The sequence below is a fragment of the Diorhabda sublineata genome, chromosome 8 (assembly GCF_026230105.1).
Source record: "Diorhabda sublineata isolate icDioSubl1.1 chromosome 8, icDioSubl1.1, whole genome shotgun sequence".
NCBI lineage: Eukaryota > Metazoa > Arthropoda > Insecta > Coleoptera > Chrysomelidae > Diorhabda > Diorhabda sublineata.
Window position 1 is genome coordinate 1,526,162 of NC_079481.1, and position 26,778 is coordinate 1,552,939.

At 30.5% G+C, this 26,778-nt stretch overlaps 2 protein-coding genes across 3 annotated transcripts; both read right to left on the reverse strand.

The window, feature by feature from the left end:
• On the reverse strand, positions 1–26,615 carry LOC130447814 (uncharacterized). The gene is made up of 12 exons (XM_056784842.1): positions 25,910–26,615; positions 25,669–25,854; positions 25,368–25,613; positions 23,704–23,958; positions 23,374–23,558; positions 8,403–8,501; positions 8,114–8,298; positions 5,714–6,110; positions 5,272–5,456; positions 2,510–2,678; positions 389–517; positions 1–267 (listed from the first exon to the last, which is right to left on the reverse strand). Exons 1-12 carry the CDS (start codon positions 26,362–26,364, stop codon positions 2–4), a joined length of 2,757 nt encoding a protein of 918 aa, XP_056640820.1. The 5' UTR covers positions 26,365–26,615; the 3' UTR covers position 1.
• Positions 10,320–23,341, reverse strand: LOC130447809 (dynein regulatory complex protein 1 homolog). 2 transcript variants are annotated; one of them, XM_056784834.1, is made up of 9 exons: positions 20,035–23,341; positions 19,137–19,236; positions 18,818–19,078; positions 18,102–18,460; positions 16,926–17,333; positions 16,606–16,867; positions 13,648–13,817; positions 13,305–13,550; positions 10,320–10,689 (listed from the first exon to the last, which is right to left on the reverse strand). In XM_056784834.1, the coding sequence occupies exons 1-9, from the start codon at positions 20,329–20,331 to the stop codon at positions 10,333–10,335; spliced, it is 2,460 nt and encodes an 819-aa protein (XP_056640812.1). In that variant the 5' UTR covers positions 20,332–23,341; the 3' UTR covers positions 10,320–10,332. The 2 variants fall into 2 exon arrangements, with proteins under 2 accessions (XP_056640812.1, XP_056640813.1); XM_056784835.1 differs by lacking the exons at positions 13,648–13,817; positions 16,606–16,867 and having other exon boundaries at positions 10,331–10,689; positions 20,035–23,340.
• Positions 26,616–26,778: the final 163 nt, after the last annotated feature.

Consider the following 26,778-nt stretch of genomic DNA (forward strand, 5'->3'; position numbering starts at 1 on the left):
ATCAAATTCCGCTATCCGATAAATTCGAGGTCGATTCTACGTCATTGGATTGTTGCTGATTGGTCGTAACGATATTCGTAGATTGAGTTGTATCCTCGTTTACGACCTGCGTATCGGTAACGTCTTCCTGCAACGAACTAACGTCGTGTGACGAAATTAACGGATCCACTTCGGCGAAATCTTCGGTGTTATTCGTACTATCCGACGATTCCTCGTCGTCTTCTTCGTCGCCGTCCACTTCTACTGCAAGTATAGATGGGTGTACACCTAGCGATTAATCAATTTAACTCGTCTTTGCGAATTTACATACAGGGAGAGTTTTTACTGCAACTTTTTTTAATTTTTGACGTATACGGGGGGCGTTTTATAATTTCTTATATATACCCACCTAAACCGTCACCTTGACAATAAAAATGCGCCTCGTCCAATTCGTTAATTGGTAAAGCTTCCTCAATCCCCACTTGATTTCCGAGGATGTTGAGCAACCAATCAGGGAAACCGTTGTTATTTTCAAAATCTATACGAATAAATTCGAATTAGCCCCATCTATTGACGAATTTGTTCATTAACTATCTTTAAGATTGAATTTTATCAAAATAGAAACAGGTTAGTTTGACGTTTTCGAAATCATAGAATCCATTTATCGAAGCGAAAATTCCGGTTTTAACAATAATTTGATTAATAGACTTTCAGTTTGAATTTTTTCAAGCGAAATTTTGTATCAAATGGTTTTATTTTGGGCGGAAGTACCAATTTCCAACAAACTGAATTCGATAAATGGATTCTATGATTTCGAAAACGCTAAACTAACGTGTTTGATTATGGTTCTAAACCGGAATAATGAAAACACGATAATTTAGCGTTTTCGAAATCGTAGAATCCATTTATCGAAGCGAAAATTACAACTTCCGGTTTTACCAATGCTTGAATTAACTTCCGTTTCAGCATTTTCAATTGAATTTTTGTACTAAACTGTAATTTTTGGGAGGGAGGTCGACGGTCAGTTCATCAAAGCTGAAACGGAAGTTAATTCAAGCATTGATAAAACCGGAAGTAGTAATTCTCGCTTCGATAAATGGATACTGCGGAAACCTTGCCGGAAGTATTAATTTGCGATATATTGGACTAGATAAATGGATTCTGCGAAATAGAAAACGCTAAACTAATGTGTCTTATTAAGTGTGTAAACCTGGCAAATACGGAAATGTTTCCAATTTTTTTTGCAAATCTGTCGTCCTACGAACATGGATCAATAAAACACGATAATTTAGCGTTTTCGAATTCGTAGAATCCATTTATCGAAGCGAAAATTACAACTTCCGGTTTTACCAATGCTTGAATTAACTTCCGTTTCAGCATTTTCAATTGAATTTTTGTACTAAACTGTAATTTTTGGGGGGGAGGTCGACGGTCAGTTCATCAAAGCTGAAACGGAAGTTAATTCAAGCATTGATAAAACCGGAAGTAGTAATTCTCGCTTCGATAAATGGATACTGCGGAAACCTTGCCGGAAGTATTAATTTGCGATATATTGGACTAGATAAATGGATTCTGCGAAATAGAAAACGCTAAACTAATGTGTCTTATTAAGTGTGTAAACCTGGCAAATACGGAAATGTTTCCAATTTTTTTTGCAAATCTGTCGTCCTACGAACATGGATCAATAAAACACGATAATTTAGCGTTTTCGAATTCGTAGAATCCATTTATCGAAGCGAAAATTACAACTTCCGGTTTTACCAATGCTTGAATTAACTTCCGTTTCAGCATTTTCAATTGAATTTTTGTACTAAACTGTAATTTTTGGGGGGGAGGTCGACGGTCAGTTCATCAAAGCTGAAACGGAAGTTAATTCAAGCATTGATAAAACCGGAAGTAGTAATTCTCGCTTCGATAAATGGATACTGCGGAAACCTTGCCGGAAGTATTAATTTGCGATATATTGGACTAGATAAATGGATTCTGCGAAATAGAAAACGCTAAACTAATGTGTCTTATTAAGTGTGTAAACCGGGCAAATACGGAAATGTTTCTAATTCTTTTTTTGTAAATCTGTCGTCCTACGAACATGGATCAATAAAACACGATAATTTAGCGTTTTCGAATTCGTAGAATCCATTTATCGAAGCGAAAATTACAACTTCCCGTTTTACCAGTGCTTGAATTGATTAACTTCCGTTTCGGCTTTCTGAAATGAATTTTTGTATTAAATTATTTTATTTTTTGAGGGGTGGGGGGGATGTCAGTTCCACAAAACCCAACCGGAAGTTAATGAATTAGTAGTTGAACCGAAAGAAGTAATTTTCGCTTCGATAAATGGATTCCTACCAAAGCCGAATCGGAACGACTAATATCCGATATATGGGATTCGATAAATGGATTCTGCGAAATAGAAAACGCTAAACTAACGTGAAATGTTTGCGATTATTATTGTGAATCGGTAGTTTGACGAAAATATGGGAGTTTCGGACTTTTCTTGTAAATTATATAAAAGATGTGATACTCAAACCATCTGGTACTTGATGGATTCCTACAAGGACGAAATTTCCTAAACCGACTAAGCCGTTTATGTCTTCCCTTTGTCCGAAATCGTCTAGTAGATCTAGTACGGAATTTGGATCGACGATAGCTTCGCTGCTTGCTTGTGCTATCGAATTCGATAAAGATTCGGCGGCTTCCTGTAATGCCAAGTTGAAAATATACTCGTAAAAATTCCACCCTGTATCATTTTTGAACTTTGTGAATTGTCTAAAAAGTTTCCTGATGCTAGATGATAACGGCAACGCCGGACAAAAGGAATTGTGTTTTGTTATATGTCATTTTGAAATCAATGATTATCGGTTTTGAAAATTTTTTTGGAATGTTGTTTTTTCTTTATTTTGAACGGTTTTTTGTTTGACTTTTGCAAACTGTTTTTGTCTATTATTTATTTTTCAACAATTTTGAACAGCTTGGAATTTTTTTAAACAGTTTTTGGATATTTCTATAGTTACATAACTTTTTCAACAATTCATCTTTTATCCAAATGTTATTTTGGACAGTTTTAGTTTTTTTTCTTTTGTTATGATGATTTTGTTTCTTGATTATATCGGACTTTGATCAACAGTTTTTTACCATTACAACTTTTTCTAACAGTTTTCGACCTTAATTTGATAATCACAAGTTTTTGGTTACTTATTTTGGATTTCTTAACCAACTTTCAACTATTTCAGACAAATTTCTAATTTTCTCCAACAGTTTTTTGTATTTCTTTCGATTAGGATTCAATTTTTGTCGAAATCTAATTTACAACAGTTTTCGGAAAATTCTCAACAGTTTTTGACGTATTTCAACTTTCAGCAACAGTTTTTGTAAATTTTTTTTAACTTTCTACGACTATAATTCAATCTTCAACCATTTTGACAAAATTTAATATACAATTGTTTTTGGAAAATTTTCAACAGTTTCTAACAAGTTTGAGTAACAGTTTTTGGAAAGTAATCAACAGTTTCCGACACATTTGAACTTTCAACAACAGTTTTGGGACCTTTTTTAACAGTTTCTTATACATTTCAGTTCCAGCAATAGTTTTTGAAAAATTTTCGACAGTTTATAACACTTTTTGGAAAGTATTCAATAGTTTCTTACAAATTTTAGTTCTGGCAACAGTTTTTGGAAATTTTTCCATCCGTTTCTGACACATTTCAGTTTCGACAAGTTTTAGGACATTTTTTCAATATCTTTTAATTATTCCATACCAATAGTTTTTTAAATGTTTCAGCTTTTGACAACAGTTTTTTGTAGAATTTTCAACAGATTCTCGCGCATTTCAGTTTCAGCAACAGTTTTCGAAATTTTTCACATCAATTTATGATAGTTTCCAAATTTTAACCACAGTTTCAGGACGATTTTCAACAGTTCCTACATATTTCAGTTTCGGCAACAGTTTTCCAAATTTTTTACATCAATTTATGATATTTTCCAACGTTTAACCACAATTTTGGGACACTTTTCAACCGATTCTCCACACATTTCAGCGTCAGCAACAGTTTACGAAATTATTTATAACAGTTTTTGGACAATTTTTAATAGATTCTCACATATTTCAGTTTCAGCAACAGTTTTCGAAATTTTTTTAGACCAATTTATGATAGTTTCCAACTTTTAACCACAGTTTTAGGACGATTTTCAACAGTTACTAAATATTCCAATTTCAGCAACAGTTTTCGAAATTATTTGTAACAGTTTTGGACATTTTTCAACCTTCAACAACAGTTTTTGGACAATTTTTAACAGATTCTCACATATGGCAGTTTCAGCAACAGTTTTTGAAATTATTTATAAGAGTTTTGGACATTTTTCAACCTTCAACAACAGTTTTAGGACGATTTTCAACAGTTCCTACATATTTCAGTTTCGGCAACAGTTTTCAAAATTTTTTACATCAATTTATGATATTTTCCAACGTTTAACCACAATTTTGGGACACTTTTCAACCGATTCTCCACACATTTCAGCGTCAGCAACAGTTTTCGAAATTATTTATAACAGTTTTTGGACAATTTTTAATAGATTCTCACATATTTCAGTTTCAGCAACAGTTTTCGAAATTTTTTTATCCCAATTTATGATAGTTTCCAACTTTTAACCACAGTTTTAGGACGATTTTCAAGAGTTCCCACATATTTCAGTTTCAGCAACAGTTTTCGAAATTTTTTTATCCCAATTTATGATATTTTCCAATTTTAAACCACAGTTTTAGGTCGATTTTCAACAGTTACTAAATATTCCAATTTCAGCAACAGTTTTCGAAATTATTTGTAACAGTTTTGGACATTTTTCAACCTCCAAACAACAGTTTTTGGACAATTTTTAACAGATTCTCACATATGGCAGTTTCAGCAACAGTTTTCGAAATTTTTATAACAGTTTTGGACTTTAGACAACAGTTTTTGGGCGATTTTCACAAGATGCACAGTTTCTAACATACAGAAACTGTCAGTAACATTTCATATAAACTGTCAACAGTTTTTGTGAATTACTCAACGATTTTTTAAATTTCTTATAATTGCTATTCAATTTTCAACATTTTCTGAAGAAGTATACTTTACGGCAACAGTTTTTAGAAAATTTTTCAACAGTTTTCCACGTTTACCAAATCAAAAACTTTTCAGACAACCCACGTATACATTTTGTACAATGTAATATATCAGGGCCGGCTTCCGAATAAACTTTTTCGAAAAATAATTGAAAAACAAATAAATGTCTGTATATATAAAGATCCGGACTTACAGTATTCTGATTTTCGGGATTATTTTCGTTATCCTGTACCGTATCCGGAGCATTATTGCGATTTCCTGCGGGAATATTCGTCGAATCCGGATTGGTAGGATCTTGTACTGGATACGAGGACGGAGTTATGCGCATATTATAATTATAAATATTATTATTATCGAAGGTAATGTCATTCTTGCGACCTTGAAACCAAAAAAAAAAAAAACATTTTTTTTCTCTCGCCAAAATTCCCCGAAAAATCCATCGCAATAACGCCACGAAAGCCTCCCGCATCGACGAACACTCTGTATTCGACGAGGAAATTGAAAAAAAAAATAAATAGATAAAACAAAAATTGACCGTTTTCGAAAAACGAAAATTTTTTTCCGTAGCCGCGGAAAAATCTCGAAACGTTTTCGGCGACGCTACTACGAGGGTTATTCCAAATATATCGCATTACCTTCCTTACGTCTGACGTCGACAACCGATCCGTTATCGAAATCCATATATTCGTGAAAGTTTCGAAAACCTTCGGATACATCGTCAGGCGAAATGTCCGCGTTCGTGCAACCGATAACGTCGTCGACGTTTATCAAATTCAATGTGTTTTCTATGATGCAATTCGTCACCGATTTCATATCGTCCAAAGTACTGAAACTGTCCTTCAAAATAATCGCCGATGATTTTTTTCTTTTCTTCGCCGGCACCGCCGACGGACCGGCCGCCGCCGCCGCCGCCGCAACGTCGATATCTCTCAAAAAAGTTTTCCTCAATTTTTCCGTCTGCGGTTTCAATAAACGTTTCAAAAAGTTTCTACCCGACGTTATGTTTCGAAACCTGCACAACAACTCGAAAAACTATTAAAATGTTTTCGGTTTTTTTGCTATTCGAAAGAGATAAATGATCAGGAATGTGGCTGTAAGAGCATTAATAAAGAAATACTTCACTACAAGGCTGTAAAATGCGTTAATCATTGTGTATACTTCACTTTATCCGAGCCAAATGAAAGAATGAAGGCTATAAAGCTTCACAATAAACGAATACTTCACTGTACCAAAGCGAAATGAGAGAATAAAGGCAGTAAATTGTGTAAATGAATAGGTACTTCACTTTATCAAAGCTGGATTAAAGAATCAAGGCTGTAAAATGCGTTAATCATTGTGTATACTTCACTTTATCCGAGCCAAATAAAAGAATGAAGGCTATAAAGCTTCACAATAAACGAATACTTCACTGTACCAAAGCGAAATGAGAGAATAAAGGCAGTAAATTGTGTAAATGAATAGGTACTTCACTTTATCAAAGCTGGATTAAAGAATCAAGGCTGTAAAATGCGTTAATAATTGTGTATACTTCACTTTATCCGAGCCAAATAAAAGAATGAAGGCTATAAAGCTTCACAATAAACGAATACTTCACTGTACCAAAGCGAAATGAGAGAATAAAGGCAGTAAATTGTGTAAATGAATAGGTACTTCACTTTATCAAAGCTGGATTAAAGAATCAAGGCTGTAAAATGCGTTAATAATTGTGTATACTTCACTTTATCCGAGCCAAATAAAAGAATGAAGGCTATAAAGCTTCACAATAAACGAATACTTCACTGTACCAAAGCGAAATGAGAGAATAAAGGCAGTAAATTGTGTAAATGAATAGGTACTTCACTTTATCAAAGCTGGATTAAAGAATCAAGGCTGTAAAATGCGTTAATAATTGTGTATACTTCACTTTACCCGAGCCAAATGAAAGAATGAAGGCTATAAAGCTTCACAATAAACGAATACTTCACTGTATCAAAGCGAAATGAGAGAATAAAGGCAGTAAATTGTGTAAATGAATAGGTACTTCACTTTATCAAAGCTGGTTTAAAGAATCAAGGCTGTAAAATGCGTTAATCATTGTGTATACTTCACTTTATCCGAGCCAAATAAATGAATAAAGGCTACAAAGCATTGTAATAATTACATCACTTTATCAAAACAGAACAAGCATCAAGACCTTCACGTTTTCGAAGTATAATAAAAAAAATGAAGGCTGTAAAGTGTGTTAACTAATGGATATATCATTTAAACAAAGGAAAATTGAATAATAAAGGCTGTAAAACATTATAATATGTGCTTCACTTCACTGACGCTTAATAATAAAATAGAGGTTGCAAGACATGTTAATAAATGCGTACTTCACTTTACCGAAACAGAAAGAAGGCTGTAAAATAGTTAAATGGATATTTTCTCACCCTTTTCGAGACAGATAATGAAATATGAAGGCTGTAAAACGTGTAAATAAATATTTACTTCACTTTTTCGAAGGAGAGCAAAAATAAAGGCTGTAAAACGTTTCAATGAATTAGTACTTCACTTTTTAAAAGCAGATAATGAAACATGAAAGTTGCAAAGTGTGTAAATAAGTATCTACTTCACTTTTTCGAAGGAGAACAAAAACAAAGGCTGTAAAATGTTTGAATAAATAAGTACTTCACTTTTTGAAAGTGGAAAAAGAAAAATTAAGGCTGTAAAACGTTTTAATGAATAGTGCAACACTCTTTTCAAGCGGAAAATGAATAATAAAGGCTATAAAACGTGTAAATAAATATTTACTTCACTTTTTCGAAGGAGAACAAAAACAAAGGCTGTAAAATGTTTGAATAAATTGGTACTTCACTTTTTGAAAGTGGAAAAAGAAAAATTAAGGCTGTAAAAGGTTTTAATGAATATTCGCAACACTTTTTTCAAGCGGAAAATGAATAATAAAGGTTGTAAAACTTACTAATACACAGATACTTCACTAAACGTATGGAAGGACTTTATCAATGCGGAATAAAAGCAATAGTGGAAAGTTGTACATGTTATAAAAGAAATTACGACCTGTCCAATTCGTTTATTCTGTTAATATCGAGTTTGGTCTTGTTTATTTCCACTGGCGGGTAAATTAAAGATCTCCTTTCGAAAGTTTGGCCTTTCTTTAAATGCAATTTATTATCTTGACTCGATAGACTTGGCGTACTCGAGCTTTCCTCGAAGACGTCGATTTCTTCTTGGAAATCCGCTGAAATTCGGATTTTCCTTCGGTTTAATTTCGAAAATTGGCGTTCAAATATTCTTTTTGTTTTTCTTTCTAACCAAATGGAATATTGTATCAATATTTATTACCTTGTTGATTCATTTTCGATTCTTCCGCCATATTTGGTACTTTCGATTGAGTTTCCGGTTTAATTTGGTCCGATTCTTCCTTTTCCGCTTCGGATTCGACTAATGGAAAAAATTAAAAGTGGGAATTATTTTTAAAAACAAAGAAAAAAAATTATAATTTCGTGTTTTTTTCACTCAAATACTCGACGTTTTAAGACATTTTTTTAGATTCGGCGAAATTCGTATCTGACAATATTTAGAGTATCACCCTGTATAATCGTTTGAAGGGAAGTTTTGGTTTTTCTTAATGTCGAGTGGAAAACCTGCGAGATGATAATCGATGAAAAAATCAAATGAAAAAGCGGAAAACCTGGAAAACAAAAAAGTAGAATGAGTATTGATTGAAGAAAATCAAAAAAATAAATATAAATAAAAAAAAAATAAAAAAAAACGACTAAAAAGATGGGAAAGTTTTAAAAAAACAAGTTAGAATTGAAAAAGTAGTAAAAAATAAAAAATTTTGATGAAAATAAGGAAAAATCGTAGTTGAAAAATGAAAAATTTTAAAAAAACACAAAGAAGCACACAAAACGAATAAAAACAAAAAAATATCCACAAAATACCAAATACTAACAACAAATAGAAAGCGAAAAAATTAAAAAAACGACTTAAAACAAAAAAAAATGGAAAAAACAAATAGAAAATGACTAAAAACCAGAAAAGTTGGGGGAAAACATATTAAAACTGAAAAAATACCAAAAAATAGAAAATTGGGATGAAAAATTAGTAAAAATCGTAGTTGAAAAATGAAAAATTTTAAAAAAACACAAAACACAAAGAAGCACACAAAACGAATAAAAACAAAAATTAAAAAGCATCTAAAAACAAAAAAATGGAAAAAAATAGAGCAGGACTAAAAAATTGAACAGAATCACAAAAACTGACCGAAAAATAGAAAATTGGGATGTAAAAACAAAAAAAAAGCCAAAAAAGAAAAAGCGGGAAGAAAAGAAAAAAAACTACTAAAAGCAAATAGAAGAAGACAAAAAAAAATATATAGAACCGTTAAAAAACGACTATAAACTGAGAAGTATGGAAAAAAGGGACCAAAAAATAGAAAATTGGAATGTGAGTAAATAAAAATCAACAAAAATGAGAAAAAAGTATAAAACGACTGAAAAGAAAAAGAGAACAAAAATAGAAACGCAAAAAAAGGAAAAAAAATAGGAAACGACAAAAAAATCAATCAAAAATGGCAGAAAACGAAAAAAAAAACAAATAAAAATTTTAGAAAATGAGTGAAAATGGAAAGTAGAAAGAAAAACAAGTAAAAATCACAACAAACGACCAAAGCTAGATAAAATATGAAATAATACAAATGGGAAACTACAAAAAAAAAGGAAAAACCGAATAGATACGTAGAACATGTCTGAAAATGAAAACAAAAGAAAAATAGGAATAAAAACGTAGAAAATGAGTGAAAAATGAAAAATTTCAATGAAAAAGAAACAGAAAAGCTAAAACGAGCGAAAAATCAGAAGAACGACTAAAAAGAGGTAGAAAACATTCTAAAACTATAGAAATATTTTGAAACCGAAATAAATTAGAATCGCAGAAAAAATGAAATGAAAAAAGTATAAATAGTACAAAAAAAATTATAAACTACCGTGAAAAAATATTCCAGAGTCTTAAATAATAAGCAAAAACAAAGAGAAAAAAAAATTAAAATTAAAATAGAAACAAGCACATAACATCAGAAAAAATATATAAGAAAATAAGCAAACTATCAATAACAAACAACTAAAAAATGATAAATAAGATTTAAGTTGAAAAAAAAAACAAACGAAAATTAAAAGAGCGGCAAACAAAAAAGAAAAACAGCAAAAAAAAACCAAATAAATGAAAATTTGGAAAACAAGGAAATATTCATAAAAACACTTTTTTTTGGTACTTAAATTTTTATTTGTGTAGTCTGCGAACATTTCCGTAGTAATTCAGAGGACTTTTGAGGGCAAGTCGGTTTCATGATTACGCCGTGATCGATATAATCGGCCAAAAGTCTCTTCAAAGCCTCATTAGTTTTTCTCAATTTCATAACGTCCTCGCTGACGTTTTTGCGATCCTTCAAAATTTCCAGATATTTCGATAGACCTTCACGAAGACCATCCCATATGAGCATGTGCGATTTGCGAAAGGTCCTCCGCAAATTAATCCAATGACGTTTGATGTCCTCGTCCTCCAGAGATCGGGACGCCGTGCATCTTCGTTTCGAAAGTCGTTCTTCCATCGTCGGTCCTATTTGCGTCGCCTGAAAAAATTGTACTCACAATCAAAAGGTGTCGGAAAAGTCAATAACCACAAATGAAAAAATGGAAATGGAAAAAAGGAAACAAACATGCGCAAAAACAAAAAAAAAATAGTGACAAACAAAAAAAAAACCAATGGAAAAATAACGAAGCAAAAAAAAACGACAAAATAATAAATGGATTCCAGAAAAACAACCAAAATTCACAAAAAAATAAACAAAAAGGTTGTAATACAATAAAATCAAACAAAAGTGTTTTAAACAATAAAATCAAACAAAAACAAGGAAAACAAACAAAAAGGGGCTGAAACGATAAAAACAAACAAAAAAGAGGTGAAACGATTAAAAGCAAACAAAAAAGGGGACAAAACAATGAAAACAAACAAAAAGGGGACAAAACAATGAAAACAAACAAAAAGGGGATAAAACAATGAAAACAAACAAAAAGGGGATAAAACAATGAAAACAAAAGGGGGTGAAAAGATAAAAGTAAACAAAAAAGGGTATAAAACAATGTAAACAAAAGGGGGTGAAAAGGTAAAAGCAAACAAAAAAGGGTATAAAACAATGAAAACAAACAAAAAGGGGCAAAACAATGAAAACAAACAAAAAGGGGCAAAACAATGAAAACAAACAAAAAGGGGATAAAACAATGAAAACAAACAAAAAGGGTATAAAACAAAGAAAACAAAAAGGGGCAAAACAATGAAAACAAACAAAAAGGGTATAAAACAATGAAAACAAAAGGGGGTGAAAAGATAAAAGCGAACAAAAAAGGGTATAAAACAATGAAAACAAACAAAAAGGGGATAAAACAATGAAAACAAACAAAAAGGGTATAAAACAATGAAAACAAAAGGGGGTGAAAAGATAAAAGCAAACAAAAAAGGGTATAAAACAATGAAAACAAACAAAAAGGGGCAAAACAATGAAAACAAACAAAAAGGGGATAAAACAATGAAAACAAACAAAAAGGGTATAAAACAATGAAAACAAAAGGGGGTGAAAAGATAAAAGCGAACAAAAAAGGTTATAAAACAATGAAAACAAACAAAAAGGGGCAAAACAATGAAAACAAACAAAAAGGGGCAAAACAATGAAAACAAACAAAAAGGGGATAAAACAATGAAAACAAACAAAAAGGGTATAAAACAATGAAAACAAAAGGGGGTGGAAAGATAAAAGCGAACAAAAAAGGGTATAAAACAATGAAAACAAACAAAAAGGGGTTAAACAATGTAAACAAACAAAAAGGGGATAAAACAATGTAAACAAAAGGGAGCGAAACGATAAAAACAAACAAAAAAGAAGTGAAACGATTAAAAGCAAACAAAAAAGGGGATAAAACAATGAAAACAAACAAAAAGGGGACAAAACAATGAAAACAAACAAAAAGGGGATAAAACAATGAAAACAAACAAAAAGGGGATAAAACAATGTAAACAAATGGGGGTGAAACGATAAAAACAAACAAAAAAGAAGTGAAACGATTAAAAGCAAACAAAAAAGGGGATTAAACAATGAAAACAAACAAAAAGGGGACAAAACAATGAAAACAAACAAAAAGGGGATAAAACAATGAAAACAAAAGGGGGTGAAAAGATAAAAGCGAACAAAAAAGGGTATAAAACAATGAAAACAAACAAAAAGGGGCAAAACAATGAAAACAAACAAAAAGGGGCAAAACAATGAAAACAAACAAAAAGGGGATAAAACAATGAAAACAAACAAAAAGGGTATAAAACAATGAAAACAAAAGGGGGTGAAAAGATAAAAGCGAACAAAAAAGGGTATAAAACAATGAAAACAAACAAAAAGGGGTTAAACAATGTAAACAAACAAAAAGGGGATAAAACAATGTAAACAAAAGGGAGCGAAACGATAAAAACAAACAAAAAAGAAGTGAAACGATTAAAAGCAAACAAAAAAGGGGATAAAACAATGAAAACAAACAAAAAGGGGACAAAACAATGAAAACAAACAAAAAGGGGATAAAACAATGAAAACAAACAAAAAGGGGATAAAACAATGTAAACAAAAGGGGGTGAAACGATAAAAACAAACAAAAAAGAAGTGAAACGATTAAAAGCAAACAAAAAAGGGGATTAAACAATGAAAACAAACAAAAAGGGGACAAAACAATGAAAACAAACAAAAAGGGGATAAAACAATGTAAACAAAAGGGGGTGAAAAGATAAAAGCGAACAAAAAAGGGTATAAAACAATGAAAACAAACAAAAAGGGGATAAAACAATGAAAACAAACAAAAAGGGTATAAAACAATGAAAACAAAAGGGGGTGAAAAGATAAAAGCGAACAAAAAAGGGTATAAAACAATGAAAACAAACAAAAAGGGGTTAAACAATGTAAACAAACAAAAAGGGGATAAAACAATGTAAACAAAAGGGAGCGAAACGATAAAAACAAACAAAAAAGAAGTGAAACGATTAAAAGCAAACAAAAAAGGGGATAAAACAATGAAAACAAACAAAAAGGGGACAAAACAATGAAAACAAACAAAAAGGGGATAAAACAATGAAAACAAACAAAAAGGGGTTAAACAATAATGAACAATAATGAAAAAAAAAAAAAAAAAGAAATTTTTTTCAAGAATATACCTGCTGCTGTTTGTGATATTTAATAACGAATTCCTTAAGGGCGGCTAGTACGTACACTGTACTTATAACAAGGGGATGATTATATTTGCAAGATAACTTTTCTATATCGACTTTTAGCGTTCTCCTTCTACCCGATAACCTTTCTTTTGGGTGCGCGTAGCATTGTTCGTCGTCTTCGGAATCTTCGTCCGGCGTATCGATTTTCAAAACACCATGTTCGTCCACCAACGATTCACTCTCTATCACCTAAAAATAAAATCAAAAGATAACCGACGGAAATTCATATACGGGTTGTCGCAGGAAACATTTACGGACGCGGTACGGTGGTAATGTGTGTTTATACCTCTTTGACTATATGGCTTATCAGATCGTCGGATTGTTGTATGCCCTCCAAAGTGTATTCCACTTCGATGATTGAAGGGCTGAAATAGTTCGATCGCTGAAAGGACGTTTTCGACATATACGACACTTGCGACATGTGACGACTTGCTATCGCCGACGATGCAAACGAACCTGTCGACGTAAAAATTTGGTGTTCAAACTTTTGAGGTTATGTGGAGATTTTGACGGAAAAACGTCCATGACGCGGAAGAAAATGAAACGAGCGAAAAACAATATAAAACAAAAAAAATTGTATAGATAAAAACCGTTAAAAATGACAATTGCTAATGAAATGGGCAATAATAAAATTAAGATAGGAATAAATAAAACAAAAATACAAAAATAAACAAACGAGTAAAAAATACAGATACAAATAACAAAAACGAAAGTCTAGATCAGAAATCAAGATAAAACTAAGTGAAAAATCACAAAAAACCAGTGAAACTAACAAAAAGGGATCGCGAAAAAAATTGAAACTAAAAAAATAATGAAATTAGTGAAAATCAAGTTAAAACGAATAAAAAAATTATTTAAACATGAATAAAAACCAGTAAAATGTATAATGAAAATCAACAGACGAAAATATGGAAAAAGAAAAAAAAAAAAAAAAAAATAAAAATGCGAAAAAAGCAAAAATGAAAATAGCAAGTGCAAACAATTTGATCGGATTAAAACAAAAATAGTAATAGATATAAACAAAATGAAAAAAATAGCAAACAAACAAGTAGAAAAAGAAAATAAAAATAACAATAACCAAACTCAACCAATACTAGCGAAAAAAAGAGGAAATAAATGAAAATTAACAAAAAAAAAACTATAAAATAACAAACGAAACGATCATAATTAATTCAAAATAAACTAAAAAACAAAAACTAAATAAGTACAAGTATTGTGTATAAAACATAAAAATTAAACGAAAAGCAACAAAAATAAAAATTGATATAAAAGTTGGTTTTGATGCAAAACAAATAAAACAAACAAACAAATTAAAAAAGCAAATAAAAATAACAAAAACCAAAATCGACTAATTCTAGTGAAATAAATGAAAATTGACAAAAAGAAAACTTAAAAAAACCAAACGAAACGACCATAATTAACTGAAGGCAAACTAAAAATCAAAAGAAAAACATAAAAAAGCAAAAAATTTATGTGCAAACAATTCAAAAGGATTAAAACAAAAATAAAAATAGATATAAACGTTGGTTTTGATGCAAAACAAATAAAACAAACAAGTGAAAAAAACAAATAAAAATAACATAAACCAAAATCGACTAATTCTAGTGAAATAATTGAAAATTAACAAAAAGAAAACTAAAAAACAAACGAAACGACCATAATTAACTGAAGGCAAACTAAAAATCAAAAGAAAAACATGAAAAAAGCAAAAAAAAACTAGAATAAAACAATAAGCGAAATATTTATGTGCAAACAATTCAAAACGATTAAAACAAAAATAAAAATAGATATAAACGTTGGTTTTGATGCAAAATAAATAAAAAAATAGCAAACAAACAAGTGAAAAAAGCAAATAAAAATAACAAAAATCAAAATCGACTAATTCTAGTGAAATAAATGAATATTAACAAAAAAAAACTAAGAAACAGAAGAAAAACAAAAATAAAAAAATAAGTGCAAAAATTGATGTGCAAATAATTCAAAAGGATTAAAACAAAACTAAAAATAGATATAAACGTTGGTTTTGATGCAAAACAAATAAAACAAACAAGTGAAAAAAACAAATAAAAATAACATAAACCAAAATCGACTAATTCTAGTGAAATAATTGAAAATTAACAAAAAAAACTAAAAAAAACAAACGAAACGACCATAATTAACTGAAGGCAAACTAAAAATCAAAAGAAAAACATGAAAAAAGCAAAAAAAAACTAGAATAAAACAATAAGCGAAAAATTTATGTGCAAACAATTCAAAACGATTAAAACAAAAATAAAAATAGATATAAACGTTGGTTTTGATGCAAAATAAATAAAAAAATAGCAAACAAACAAGTGAAAAAAGCAAATAAAAATAACAAAAATCAAAATCTACTAATTCTAGTGAAATAAATGAATATTAACAAAAAAAAACCAAGAAACAGAAGAAAAACAAAAATAAAAAAATAAGTGCAAAAATTGATGTGCAAATAATTCAAAAGGATTAAAACAAAACTAAAAATAGATATGCAAAAATGCAAAAATAAGTGAAAAAAGCAAATAAAAATAACAAAAATCAAAATCGACTAATTCTAGTGAAATAAATGAAAATTAACAAAAAAAAAAACTAAAAAAAACAAACGAAACGACCATAATTAACTGAAGGCAAACTAAAAATCAAAAGAAAAACATGAAAAAAGCAAAAAAAAACTAGAATAAAACAATAAGCGAAATATTTATGTGCAAACAATTCAAAACGATTAAAACAAAAATAAAAATAGATATAAACGTTGGTTTTGATGCAAAACAAATGAAAAAAATAGCAAACAAACAAATTAAAAAAGCAAATAAAGAAAAACAAAAACCAAAATCGACTAATTCTAGTGAAATAATTGAAAATTGACAAAAAGAAAACTTAAAAAAACCAAACGAAACGACCATAATTAACTAAAGGCAAACTAAAAATCAAAAGAAAAACATAAAAAAAGCAAAAAAAAAACTAGAATAAAAAAATAAGCGAAAAATTTATGTGCAAACAATTCAAAAGGATTAAAACAAAAATAAAAATAGATATAAACGTTGGTTTTGATGCAAAACAAATAAAACAAACAAGTGAAAAAAAAAACAAATAAAAATAACAAAAACCAAAAATAAACTAATTCTAGTAAACAAAAACAAAAAGACCATAAGCGATTAAAAGCGAACGAAAGAGAATTTACAAACAAAAATGAATTAAATATAGATTTAACATGACGGAAAAAACTTACTGTGTGCCGAATAGTGTTCCGCGCACACACTACAATAACAATAAGGTAAAAAAAAATCCGCCATCACATCGACATCTTGAGATTTTTTTATACCCAACGAAAGGAAAACGTTATTCAAAGTAACCAGACTCTGTTTATCGTCCTCGTACGTATTAATCAACAATTTTATACATTTTTCCGTTAAAAAACCGCCCTTCTTATCCAACGCCTTCAACACCCTCTTCAACAACTTCTTATAAGCGTCAGATTCCGTATTGGAAGACTGAAACATCAGAAATGAAAAAAATTAACCCTCGATCGAACTGCAAACGGATATTTACTTTGGATAGGTTGAGGGCGGATGTGGAACGAGTATCGGATTTCGATTTTTTCAATAGCAACGACGATTTTTGTTTGGGGCCAACGCTTGAGACACTCTGACGATCACCGATTGAGGGAAAATCGATTTTTTGGTAAACGGGACGCGTCCATCTAACCCCCAACTGTTGTTCGTGGAGTATTCGATCGATTTTTATTATTTTATCTAATAGATTGTAACAATCTCTGGCGTTCAATTTCCACAAGTCTTTGAATTTTTTTTCGCTCGAATTCGCGAACTGATCCGCTTTGTCGTCGATGTCGACGACATTTTGGCGCAATTTCTCGATGTCGCTTTTGGTTTTCTGTATTTTTTTCGTTGAGGTTTTTCGGTAGTCGCTCAGGGTGGTTTTCAAATCGCTTATTGTATCCTGAAAATGTCAATTCAGTTTAGTTCGAATACAAAAAAAAAAAAATAAAACAAAAAATAAAGCAAAATAAACGGAAAACAAACGAAAAAGTTGTAAAGGCAAGTTTTGTTTGAACAAATACAAAGCAAAACAGCAAAAAAGCGACGAGCCTCCAAATGCAACGAAAAATTGGGAAAATAAACAATAAAAATAATAAAAAACAAGCAAAAGATGAAAATAAAAATAAAATGATACAAACAAAACAAAAAAAGCAAAGAAATGACTAAATGCAAGTTAAAATTAACGGAACCAGTTAACAAGTATCAAAATAAAAATGAAAAAAAAGACAAAAAATTATGAAAAACAAAAATAAAAACTGAATTCACTGAAATAACAAAAAAAAACTAAAAAGATGGTAAAAGCAATTGAAACATTTAAAAAAACGATAAAAGAAAATGAAAATAGGTGAAAATGAACAGAAAGAGAGTTAAAATATAGAAAGATCGAGTAAGAAATAAGAAAATTTCTTAAAAACAAATTTATAATTAAAATGGAGTGGAAAAACAGAAATAAAACTTCAAAAAATGGTGAAAATAACGAAACTAAAAAAAGTTAATGAAAAGAATGAAAAATTGGAACACAAAACACAAATAAATGAAATTAATCGGAATAAATTGAGAAGAAAAACTAATTGAAAACCAAATTAAACATACAAAAAGAAAAAAAAACACCGTAAAACAATAATTGAATCAGTTATTTGAAACGCTAACAATTTTTAATGATTCTTACTTGCAATTTACTCATCCTCCTCTTCTGCTGACTCTTTATTATTAGATTTTCGTTTTCTCTTCTCTTCAACACTTCATAATTATATTCCAAACGTTCTCTATTAAACAACGCCAACGATTTGATCCTTTCGAATTCGTTTTGGGCCTTCTCGATGTCTCTTTCCAATTCAATTTTCGTTTTACGAAACTGTTCTTCGTGACAAACATTCAGATGTCGGATTTTGGAGGATATTTCCTCTTGTTTTTGGATTTTGTATTCGGTTAAAGCTGATTCTTCTTGGTTCCTCTTACGGTAGAGATCCTCCCATTTTTCGTTGCTTTTCTCGATGAATTTTCGTTTTTCTTCGCTTATTACTTGGTCTATTCGAAAATGAAAAAATTAAATGATAACTGAAACAAATAATACTTGAAAAAGTATTCAATTTAACTGAAAAAAAATCAGAACAACTGGAAACTAACTACAAATTACCAAAAACGACTAAAGACAGTTAAAATTAGCCAAAAAATAATGAAATCAGTTAGAAAAATTTCGAAACACATTGAAATTAACTAAAAATGGCTAAAAAAAATTGAAACAAGCTGAATAGTCACAAGCAGTTAAGATATGATTAAAAAAATTTAATTAGCACCAAACAGCCTTATAACCACCTCAAAATAACAAATTCCAGTTGAATTGAACCAAACTTGCACAGCCATAATTTGAAAATAAAAATTTACCTATCAAATTGAATTCGGTAGCGTAGGCCTTTTTGATAAAATCGATCTGCTTTTCAATCCTGCTACCCAAAATGGCGATATCCTGATTCTGCTTCACCTGATCCGAGGTAAACTTCCTTTCGGCCATTCGCACTTCCCCCTTCAACATCTCGATCAAATCGTCTTTTTCTTTGATCAATTCATCGCATTTCATTTTTTGCAACAGAATATCCTCGTGGATGTGCAGGGGATCCTTATAATCCTGTATCGAGGACCATTTACCTTAAAAATAGATGATTTTCCAATGAAAAATTACGAACCGAATCGCCGCAACGCTTACCGGCTATTTCGCTAAATAACTTTTGGGCTTCGGCAGCTTCAGCTTCCAATCGGGATATGACCTTTCCCCTTCCGATGCCTTCGGATTCTTTTCTGTCGAACTAAGTTTGAAATTTTGATAAATAAACGAACGACGATGCATTTTGTTAGAATTTTACGAACTGAAAACCATACTACTACTATACTACTAACTATAAACGCCTCAAATTTAACTAAAAACACACTAAATAAGTTCAAAATGATTGAAAACAAATCAAATTGCATAGTAGTAACGAAAAACTAAAGAAATCAACTAAAAATCCTTCAAATTACGTAAAACCACATAAAAACAAGTAAAATTGCTTTGGAAATATTTTTGAAAATAAATCAAAAGCTATAAAACGACATGAAAAAGTATCAAATTGAATGGAAAACTTTGTTTTAAACTATGTATTAACAACAACATCTGATATTCATTAAATGCAACCAAAAATTACTAAAATAATCGAAAATTAATCGAAAAATATGTTAAAATCTCTTTAAATAGTTTTGAATTAATTTAAAATCTACTAAATCAATCAAACACTTGTAAAAATTACTTTCGAAAAAAACAAATAAAATCTGGTAGCAACGTTGAAGAAAATCTTCCACGAATCACTTGAATATTTCTATGTAAATTTCTAGAATGAAAATTAATTAGAATCAACTCAAAACAAAGTAAATTCCATCAAAAAAACCATAATTAAAATTTATTTAACTCGATAAAGTTGAGCATAACCTTAAAACAAAACAAACGGAGATTTTCTTTCCTCTCAAACAACAATAGTACGAATTAAATATTGCAAATATATAAAACATTTTCACAAATTCTATATCAACTAATACATAAATAAATTCACAAACAAAAACATTTCACTTACCTCTCGGGCTTCGTTGGCCACTCTAACGTTCTCCAAATACTCTTGCGATTCCTTCAACAAATTATCCAAAATACCGGCGCTTTTTTCCATCTGTATTTCCACGGGTTCTTTTTCCTCTTCAATATAAATCCCCGTTTCCCTTTGAGTTTGCAATTTAACTGCGGCAACTCTCTTTTCTATTCTCAGTTGTCGCGCCATTTTCCTTTCGTTCGCGTCTTTCGATTTTACCGAAGGATAATAATCGTCGTTTTTCGCGTTCACATCCTCCGTCGATATTATTGAATATTTCGCCGACATTTTTCGTACACTCACACACAAAAACACGAATAGAATTTCGAAAAAAAAAATATTTTTTTCGAAAAAATAATAATACTGACTACATCGAAATAGAATGAATTGAGGTTATTATTGATTTGATGTAAACATACGTCACATACCTTAGAAACATTAAGATGGCGTTTGATCGATGTTTCTATGACGTTTTTAGCCGATCGGATTTTCGGTTGTTTACGTTATAGATTATACAAGGTGTTTCATATTGTCAGATTTGAATTTGTTTTATTCGAATTGAATATTTGATATTTAATATATACGAGGCGGGGAAAAATTGTGTTTGGGATCGTTTATTTTTATCGATTATAATCGAAAATATTAGAAAACGTCTTTAATTAATATAAAAACTCAACAGAAATTGATTTTAAATGTCTAAAGACGAGTTAAAGTTTTCTTAAAATACAAGTTTAAATTAAAATAAATAAAATTAAACCAAGAAATGTTTCAAAATCTAATAAAGACACCTTCGAAATTGACTAAAATTGATACAAAACTGAACAAGCTAACAAAACCAACCCCTTAAAATGATAAAAATACCTGAAACTATCGCATACCTATAGGAATTAATAAAAAATGCTTCACATTTGACTAAAATTGACTGAAATTGGCTCAAAACTATTGGAAACAAATCAAAGTGACCAAAAATCCGCCTCAAAATTAACCAAAACTGCCGCCAAACAGTAAGATACTAAACAAATCGACTGAAATCAATCCAATAAGCATTGAAGCGATCACTAGCACCTAAAAATTCGAAAATTACCGAAATCCAACAGTAATTAAATAAAAACGCCTCAAAAATGACTAAATCCACCTCAAAGTTGACTAAAACCGCCTCGAAATTAACCAAAACAGTAATAAACCAAACAAATCGACTAAAATCAACACATAAAACTTCTGAAACTAACAAAATCCAACAGTAACTAAATGAAACCGTCTCAAAACTGACTAAATCCACCTCAAAATTGACTAAAACCGCCTCAAAATTAACCAAAACTGCCGCAAAACAGTAAGAAACCAAACAAATCGACTAAAATCAACAAATAAAACTTCTGAAACTAACAAAATCCAACAGTAACTAAAAGAAACCGCCTCAAAACTGACTAAATCCACCTCAAAATTGACTAAAACCGCGTCAAAATTAACCAAAACAGTAAGAAACTAAACAAATCGACTAAAATCAACACATAAAACTTCTGAAACTAACAAAATCCAACAGTAACTAAATGAAACCGTCTCAAAACTGACTAAATCCACCTCAAAATTGACTAAAACCGCCTCAAAATTAACCAAAACTGCCGCAAACAATGAGAAACTAAACAAATCGACTAAAATCAACAAATAAAACTTCTGAAACTAACAAAATCCAACAGTAACTAAATGAAACCGTCTCAAAACTGACTAAATCCACCTCAAAATTGACTAAAACCGCCTCAAAATTAACCAAAACTGCCGCAAAACAGTAAGAAACCAAACAAATCGACTAAAATCAACAAATAAAACTTCTGAAACTAACAAAATCCAACAGTAACTAAAAGAAACCGCCTCAAAACTGACTAAATCCACCTCAAAATTGACTAAAACCGCGTCAAAATTAACCAAAACAGTAAGAAACTAAACAAATCGACTAAAATCAACACATAAAACTTCTGAAACTAACAAAATCCAACAGTAACTAAATGAAACCGTCTCAAAACTGACTAAATCCACCTCAAAATTGACTAAAACCGCCTCAAAATTAACCAAAACTGCCGCAAACAATGAGAAACTAAACAAATCGACTAAAATCAACAAATAAAACTTCTGAAACTAACAAAATCCAACAGTAACTAAATGAAACCGCCTCAAAACTGACTAAATCCACCTCAAAATTGACTAAAACCGCCTCAAAATTAACCAAAACAGTAAGAAACTAAACAAATCGACTAAAATCAACACATAAAACTTCTGAAACTAACAAAATCCAACAGTAACTAAATGAAACCGTCTCAAAACTGACTAAATCCACCTCAAAATTGACTAAAACCGCCTCAAAATTAACCAAAACTGCCGCAAACAATGAGAAACTAAACAAATCGACTAAAATCAACAAATAAAACTTCTGAAACTAACAAAATCCAACAGTAACTAAATGAAACCGCCTCAAAACTGACTAAATCCACCTCAAAATTGACTAAAACCGCCTCAAAATTAACCAAAACAGTAAGAAACTAAAAAAATCGACTAAAATCAACACATAAAACTTCTGAAACTAACAAAATCCAACAGTAACTTAATGAAACCGTCTCAAAACTGACTAAATCCACCTCAAAATTGACTAAAACCGCCTCAAAATTAACCAAAACTGCCGCAAAACAGTAAGAAACCAAACAAATCGACTGAAATCAACACATAAAACTTCTGAAACTAACAAAATCCAACAGTAACTAAATGAAACCGCCTCAAAACTGACTAAATCCACCTCAAAACTGACTAAATCCGCCTCAAAATTGACTAAAACCGCCTCAAAATTAACCAAAACTGCCGCAAAACAGTAAGAAACCAAACAAATCGACTGAAATCAATTCAATAAGCATTAAAGCAATCACCAACACCTAAAACTCCAAAAACGAACGAAATCCAACAGTAATTAAATAAAAACGCCTCAAAAATGACTAAATCCACCTAAAAATTGACTAAAACCGCCTCAAAATTAACCAAAACTGCCTTTAACTATTAAAAACCAATAAAACCAATCGAAATCAACTAAAACTTATTCAAAATGTTAAAAAGTAACATAAATCAACACGAAAACCTCCGAAACAACTGAAAACAAATTAAATTTGATCCAAAACGTAGAAAATCAGATAAAAATAACTTTAAAACTCGTCAATTAGATATATCATCAAAAGTTTTCCATTAAAAATAATTTGTACCAACAATTATTGAAATTAAATAGTAACTTTCAAAATCCCCGGTATACAAACAAAAGCGGAAACTGGAAAAAACCGAATCGTAAAAGCAACTAACCTCTATTAACATCGATAAATCCCGAACCGTGATGTTCGTACCAAAAAGGAAACTTCTGCTGCTCCTCTTCCTCCCATACATCCGAAGAACTATCCTCCGATTCCTCCATGGGATCCAAAACGACGTAATACTCCGTATATTCGATGGATTCTTCTATCTCATAACCGTATTTTTTCAAAATTCGTCTAAAACCGATTCAACCATTTACTTTTTCAACACTAAAAATTTTGATTCAATTCCACATTGACGTTTACGTCACTTCAAACATTGAAGCCGGTCAACGACGTTGCGCGGAAATTAACTAAAACAATGAGGTTATGTCGTACTTACACGATATCTTCTTCTCTCACGCTATCTCCGTAATATCCGCTTTTAATGTTATATACGGGGACTATATATTTATTTCGACGTTCGTTGTAATGTAATTTGCTTATAGATAAGAGTTTTTGACGGAATTCGACGAACATTTTTTCTTCCAGAGGTCGAAAATCTTGGGTATACGGAAACGGTTTTTCGAATATTTGTTTAAAATGTTCCTTGTAATTATTATTATATATTGGAGGTATTGTAGATTTACTGTAATATCTAAAGTGGATAAATTTTTTAATTACGAAAACATATTACGTTACAAATAATTAAGATTTAGATATTGACTAGCGAAACACTATATACAAGACCAAATTATTAACTTAGAAGAACATTTCAACGGCTTGTCACAAATTTCCAATATGGCGTCTGTAAACAAACACCCATATGGAAGTGTATGCATTATGTGATTTTTTAATAACTAAAATTTAGTTATTTTCTCAAATTTTATTTAATATAATTATTATATATTAAAATTATATTATTAAAAATGCCACTAACGCGTTTAAAAGTGATTCGGTATCCTATGTATCAAATAAAACAAACGAACTTTGGAGTCCAAAGAACTGTAAGTAGTTTATAAAAGGTAAATCGATTAAGCCCGATTCTTGACACTTTTTCACTGTATACTTCGATAATAAGTGTTTCCTTATACTGATTTTCGTTTCAATTTTATCACTGTAAATAAGTTAACATCGAAATAAAGTTAAATTTACCAGAAAATATTTCAAATAAATAACAAAATATCTACACAAACGCCATACTGAATCACGTGGTTAGGTTAAGTTATTGGTCTCTTTATAGAAGGAATGAATTTTGGAATTGAAAAAACATCGAACAAATTAGAAAAAGAAGAATTTGGTTATGTTATAAAATTTGTGAATATTTGACAGTTTCATGTTGTCATTTTTTTTAAATTGTTTTAAATATACAAAAGTTGAAAATAGTGTCAAAAAGTGGTTGAAATTTGTGAAAAAACTTATAATATTGAAACATATTCGGTTGATATTACGAACTCAAAAGTGAAAAACAAATAACAGAATTAATGAAATCAAATAGAGACAAGCATTTATTGATTTTTTTTTTAAACAAATGTGAAAAAACTGATACCAGACAAACTAAGAGGTAAATAGAGATCATAAAGTAACTGAACTTATAAATTACAAGTTTTTGGGACACAAAAGTAGAAAAAATAATGATGGATGAACCAAGAGGTGAATTGGATCGAAAATGTGACTAAAAACACACAATTTTAAACTTTTTTACAGCCAAAAGTAGGAGAAATGATGATAGAAGAACTGAGAGGTGATTAAAGACCAAAAAGTGACTGGAAACATAAAATTTTGCAACTTATTGGACACCGAAAGTAGAATGATTGATGACAGATGAACTGAGGTGGTGATTTAAGACCAAAATGTTATTGGAGGAATACAATTATTAACTTTTGGGCAACAAAAATGATTATAGAAGAACTGAGAAGTGACTAGAGGCCATAAAGTGACTGGAAACATAAAATTATCCACACTAGAACGAATTATGACATATGAAATGTGAAGCAAAATAATGGATAAAAAACGAAAACATCACTGGAAAAAATGGCCATTTATCTAGTAAATAAAAAAACTTACGTGCAAATTCCAAAGGAGTATATATTACAAGCTGTACATGTACATTTACAGGTACTACCGTGTATATGAGAAGAATCGCAACGATTTCTATTGCCTTCAATAGTATAATCTCCTTCTAGAACATCCCTTCTCACAAAAATACCAATTTGGGTACATTTACCTAAAAATTCAGTTCCACTCGGACCATTTCCCGCCCCCGAAAAAAATACAGTGTAATCAGGAAATCGAGTTACTATATTATTCGACCTAAAAGAGATGTTTCAAATATTTTTTTGATATTTTGATTGAATAAAATCATTACCAATCCTCGAACTGCTCCCTGGTCCACTCAAACTTGTGGTCGTAGTGCCGAAGTATTTCCGGGTGATCAAAAAATAAAACGTTAAAATCCGCGTTGGGCGTCGTTACTATCACTATCAACGGTGTGTAAAATCCGAATATGGTGTAAGGAAAAGCTTCCAAACAATCAGGATAGAGATGTTCTACTCTAAAACAACGTTTAATGTTTTTTTCCCAAACAAAAAATAATTGATCAAGCTTACAATTCAATCGCCGTTATGACGTGTACTGATTTAAAACGATAGCTGGGATCGGCGACACTTCCTACGTACACGCTAACTACAAAAGGATCGTGTCTAATTCTATCGATATTCTCATAAGGGCACGGTACTAAATGCGAAGCGTATTTTCTGAGGGTTTCTTCGTCGATATCGATAAGAGAAAAACTCGTTAATGGAAACGATCTCATTTGATGGTAAAAACCCATTTCGCCACAACCGAAATCGCATAACGTTGATATCTTGCATCTCCACCTTTCGTCGGTGAGAATGTAATACACTTCTAAATATCTTTGACGAAAAGCCGCGGGAGAAAATTTAAATTTTCGTTCTCTGATTTCCTTTATAAATTGTTCTCTTTTTTTTAATTCAAAGTGTTTGTTTATTTTCTCGAATAACTTATTAGCTACTAAACACGTACAATGGAAAAGTATAAGCATTATCTAATTGTTTTGTTTCGGACTACACTTGTTTGGTTAAATCTAGTTTGAATTCCTTAAATACAAATTAATATTAACCGGTTTTTGACGTTTACTATCACTTGAATCATTCTACTATATATTAAGTTGGTTAATTTATTATTTTATTTACTTACCAATGGTTGTTTGATAAGGAAATAATCAACAATGCACTCAAGTTATTAAAAAAAAATTAATAAGATCGTACTATTGTTAATAGACATCTATATATTGTTTAATTTCTTCTTCTTTTTTAGTAGTACCTTTTACTATGAAGATGTACAGTTAGTAAAATTAAGAATCGATTTCGATTCAGTTATGAATATATAATTAACTGAACGTTTAATCTTTTCACCAAACCCGAAAACTGATTCGTGATCAATTATTGGCATTAAA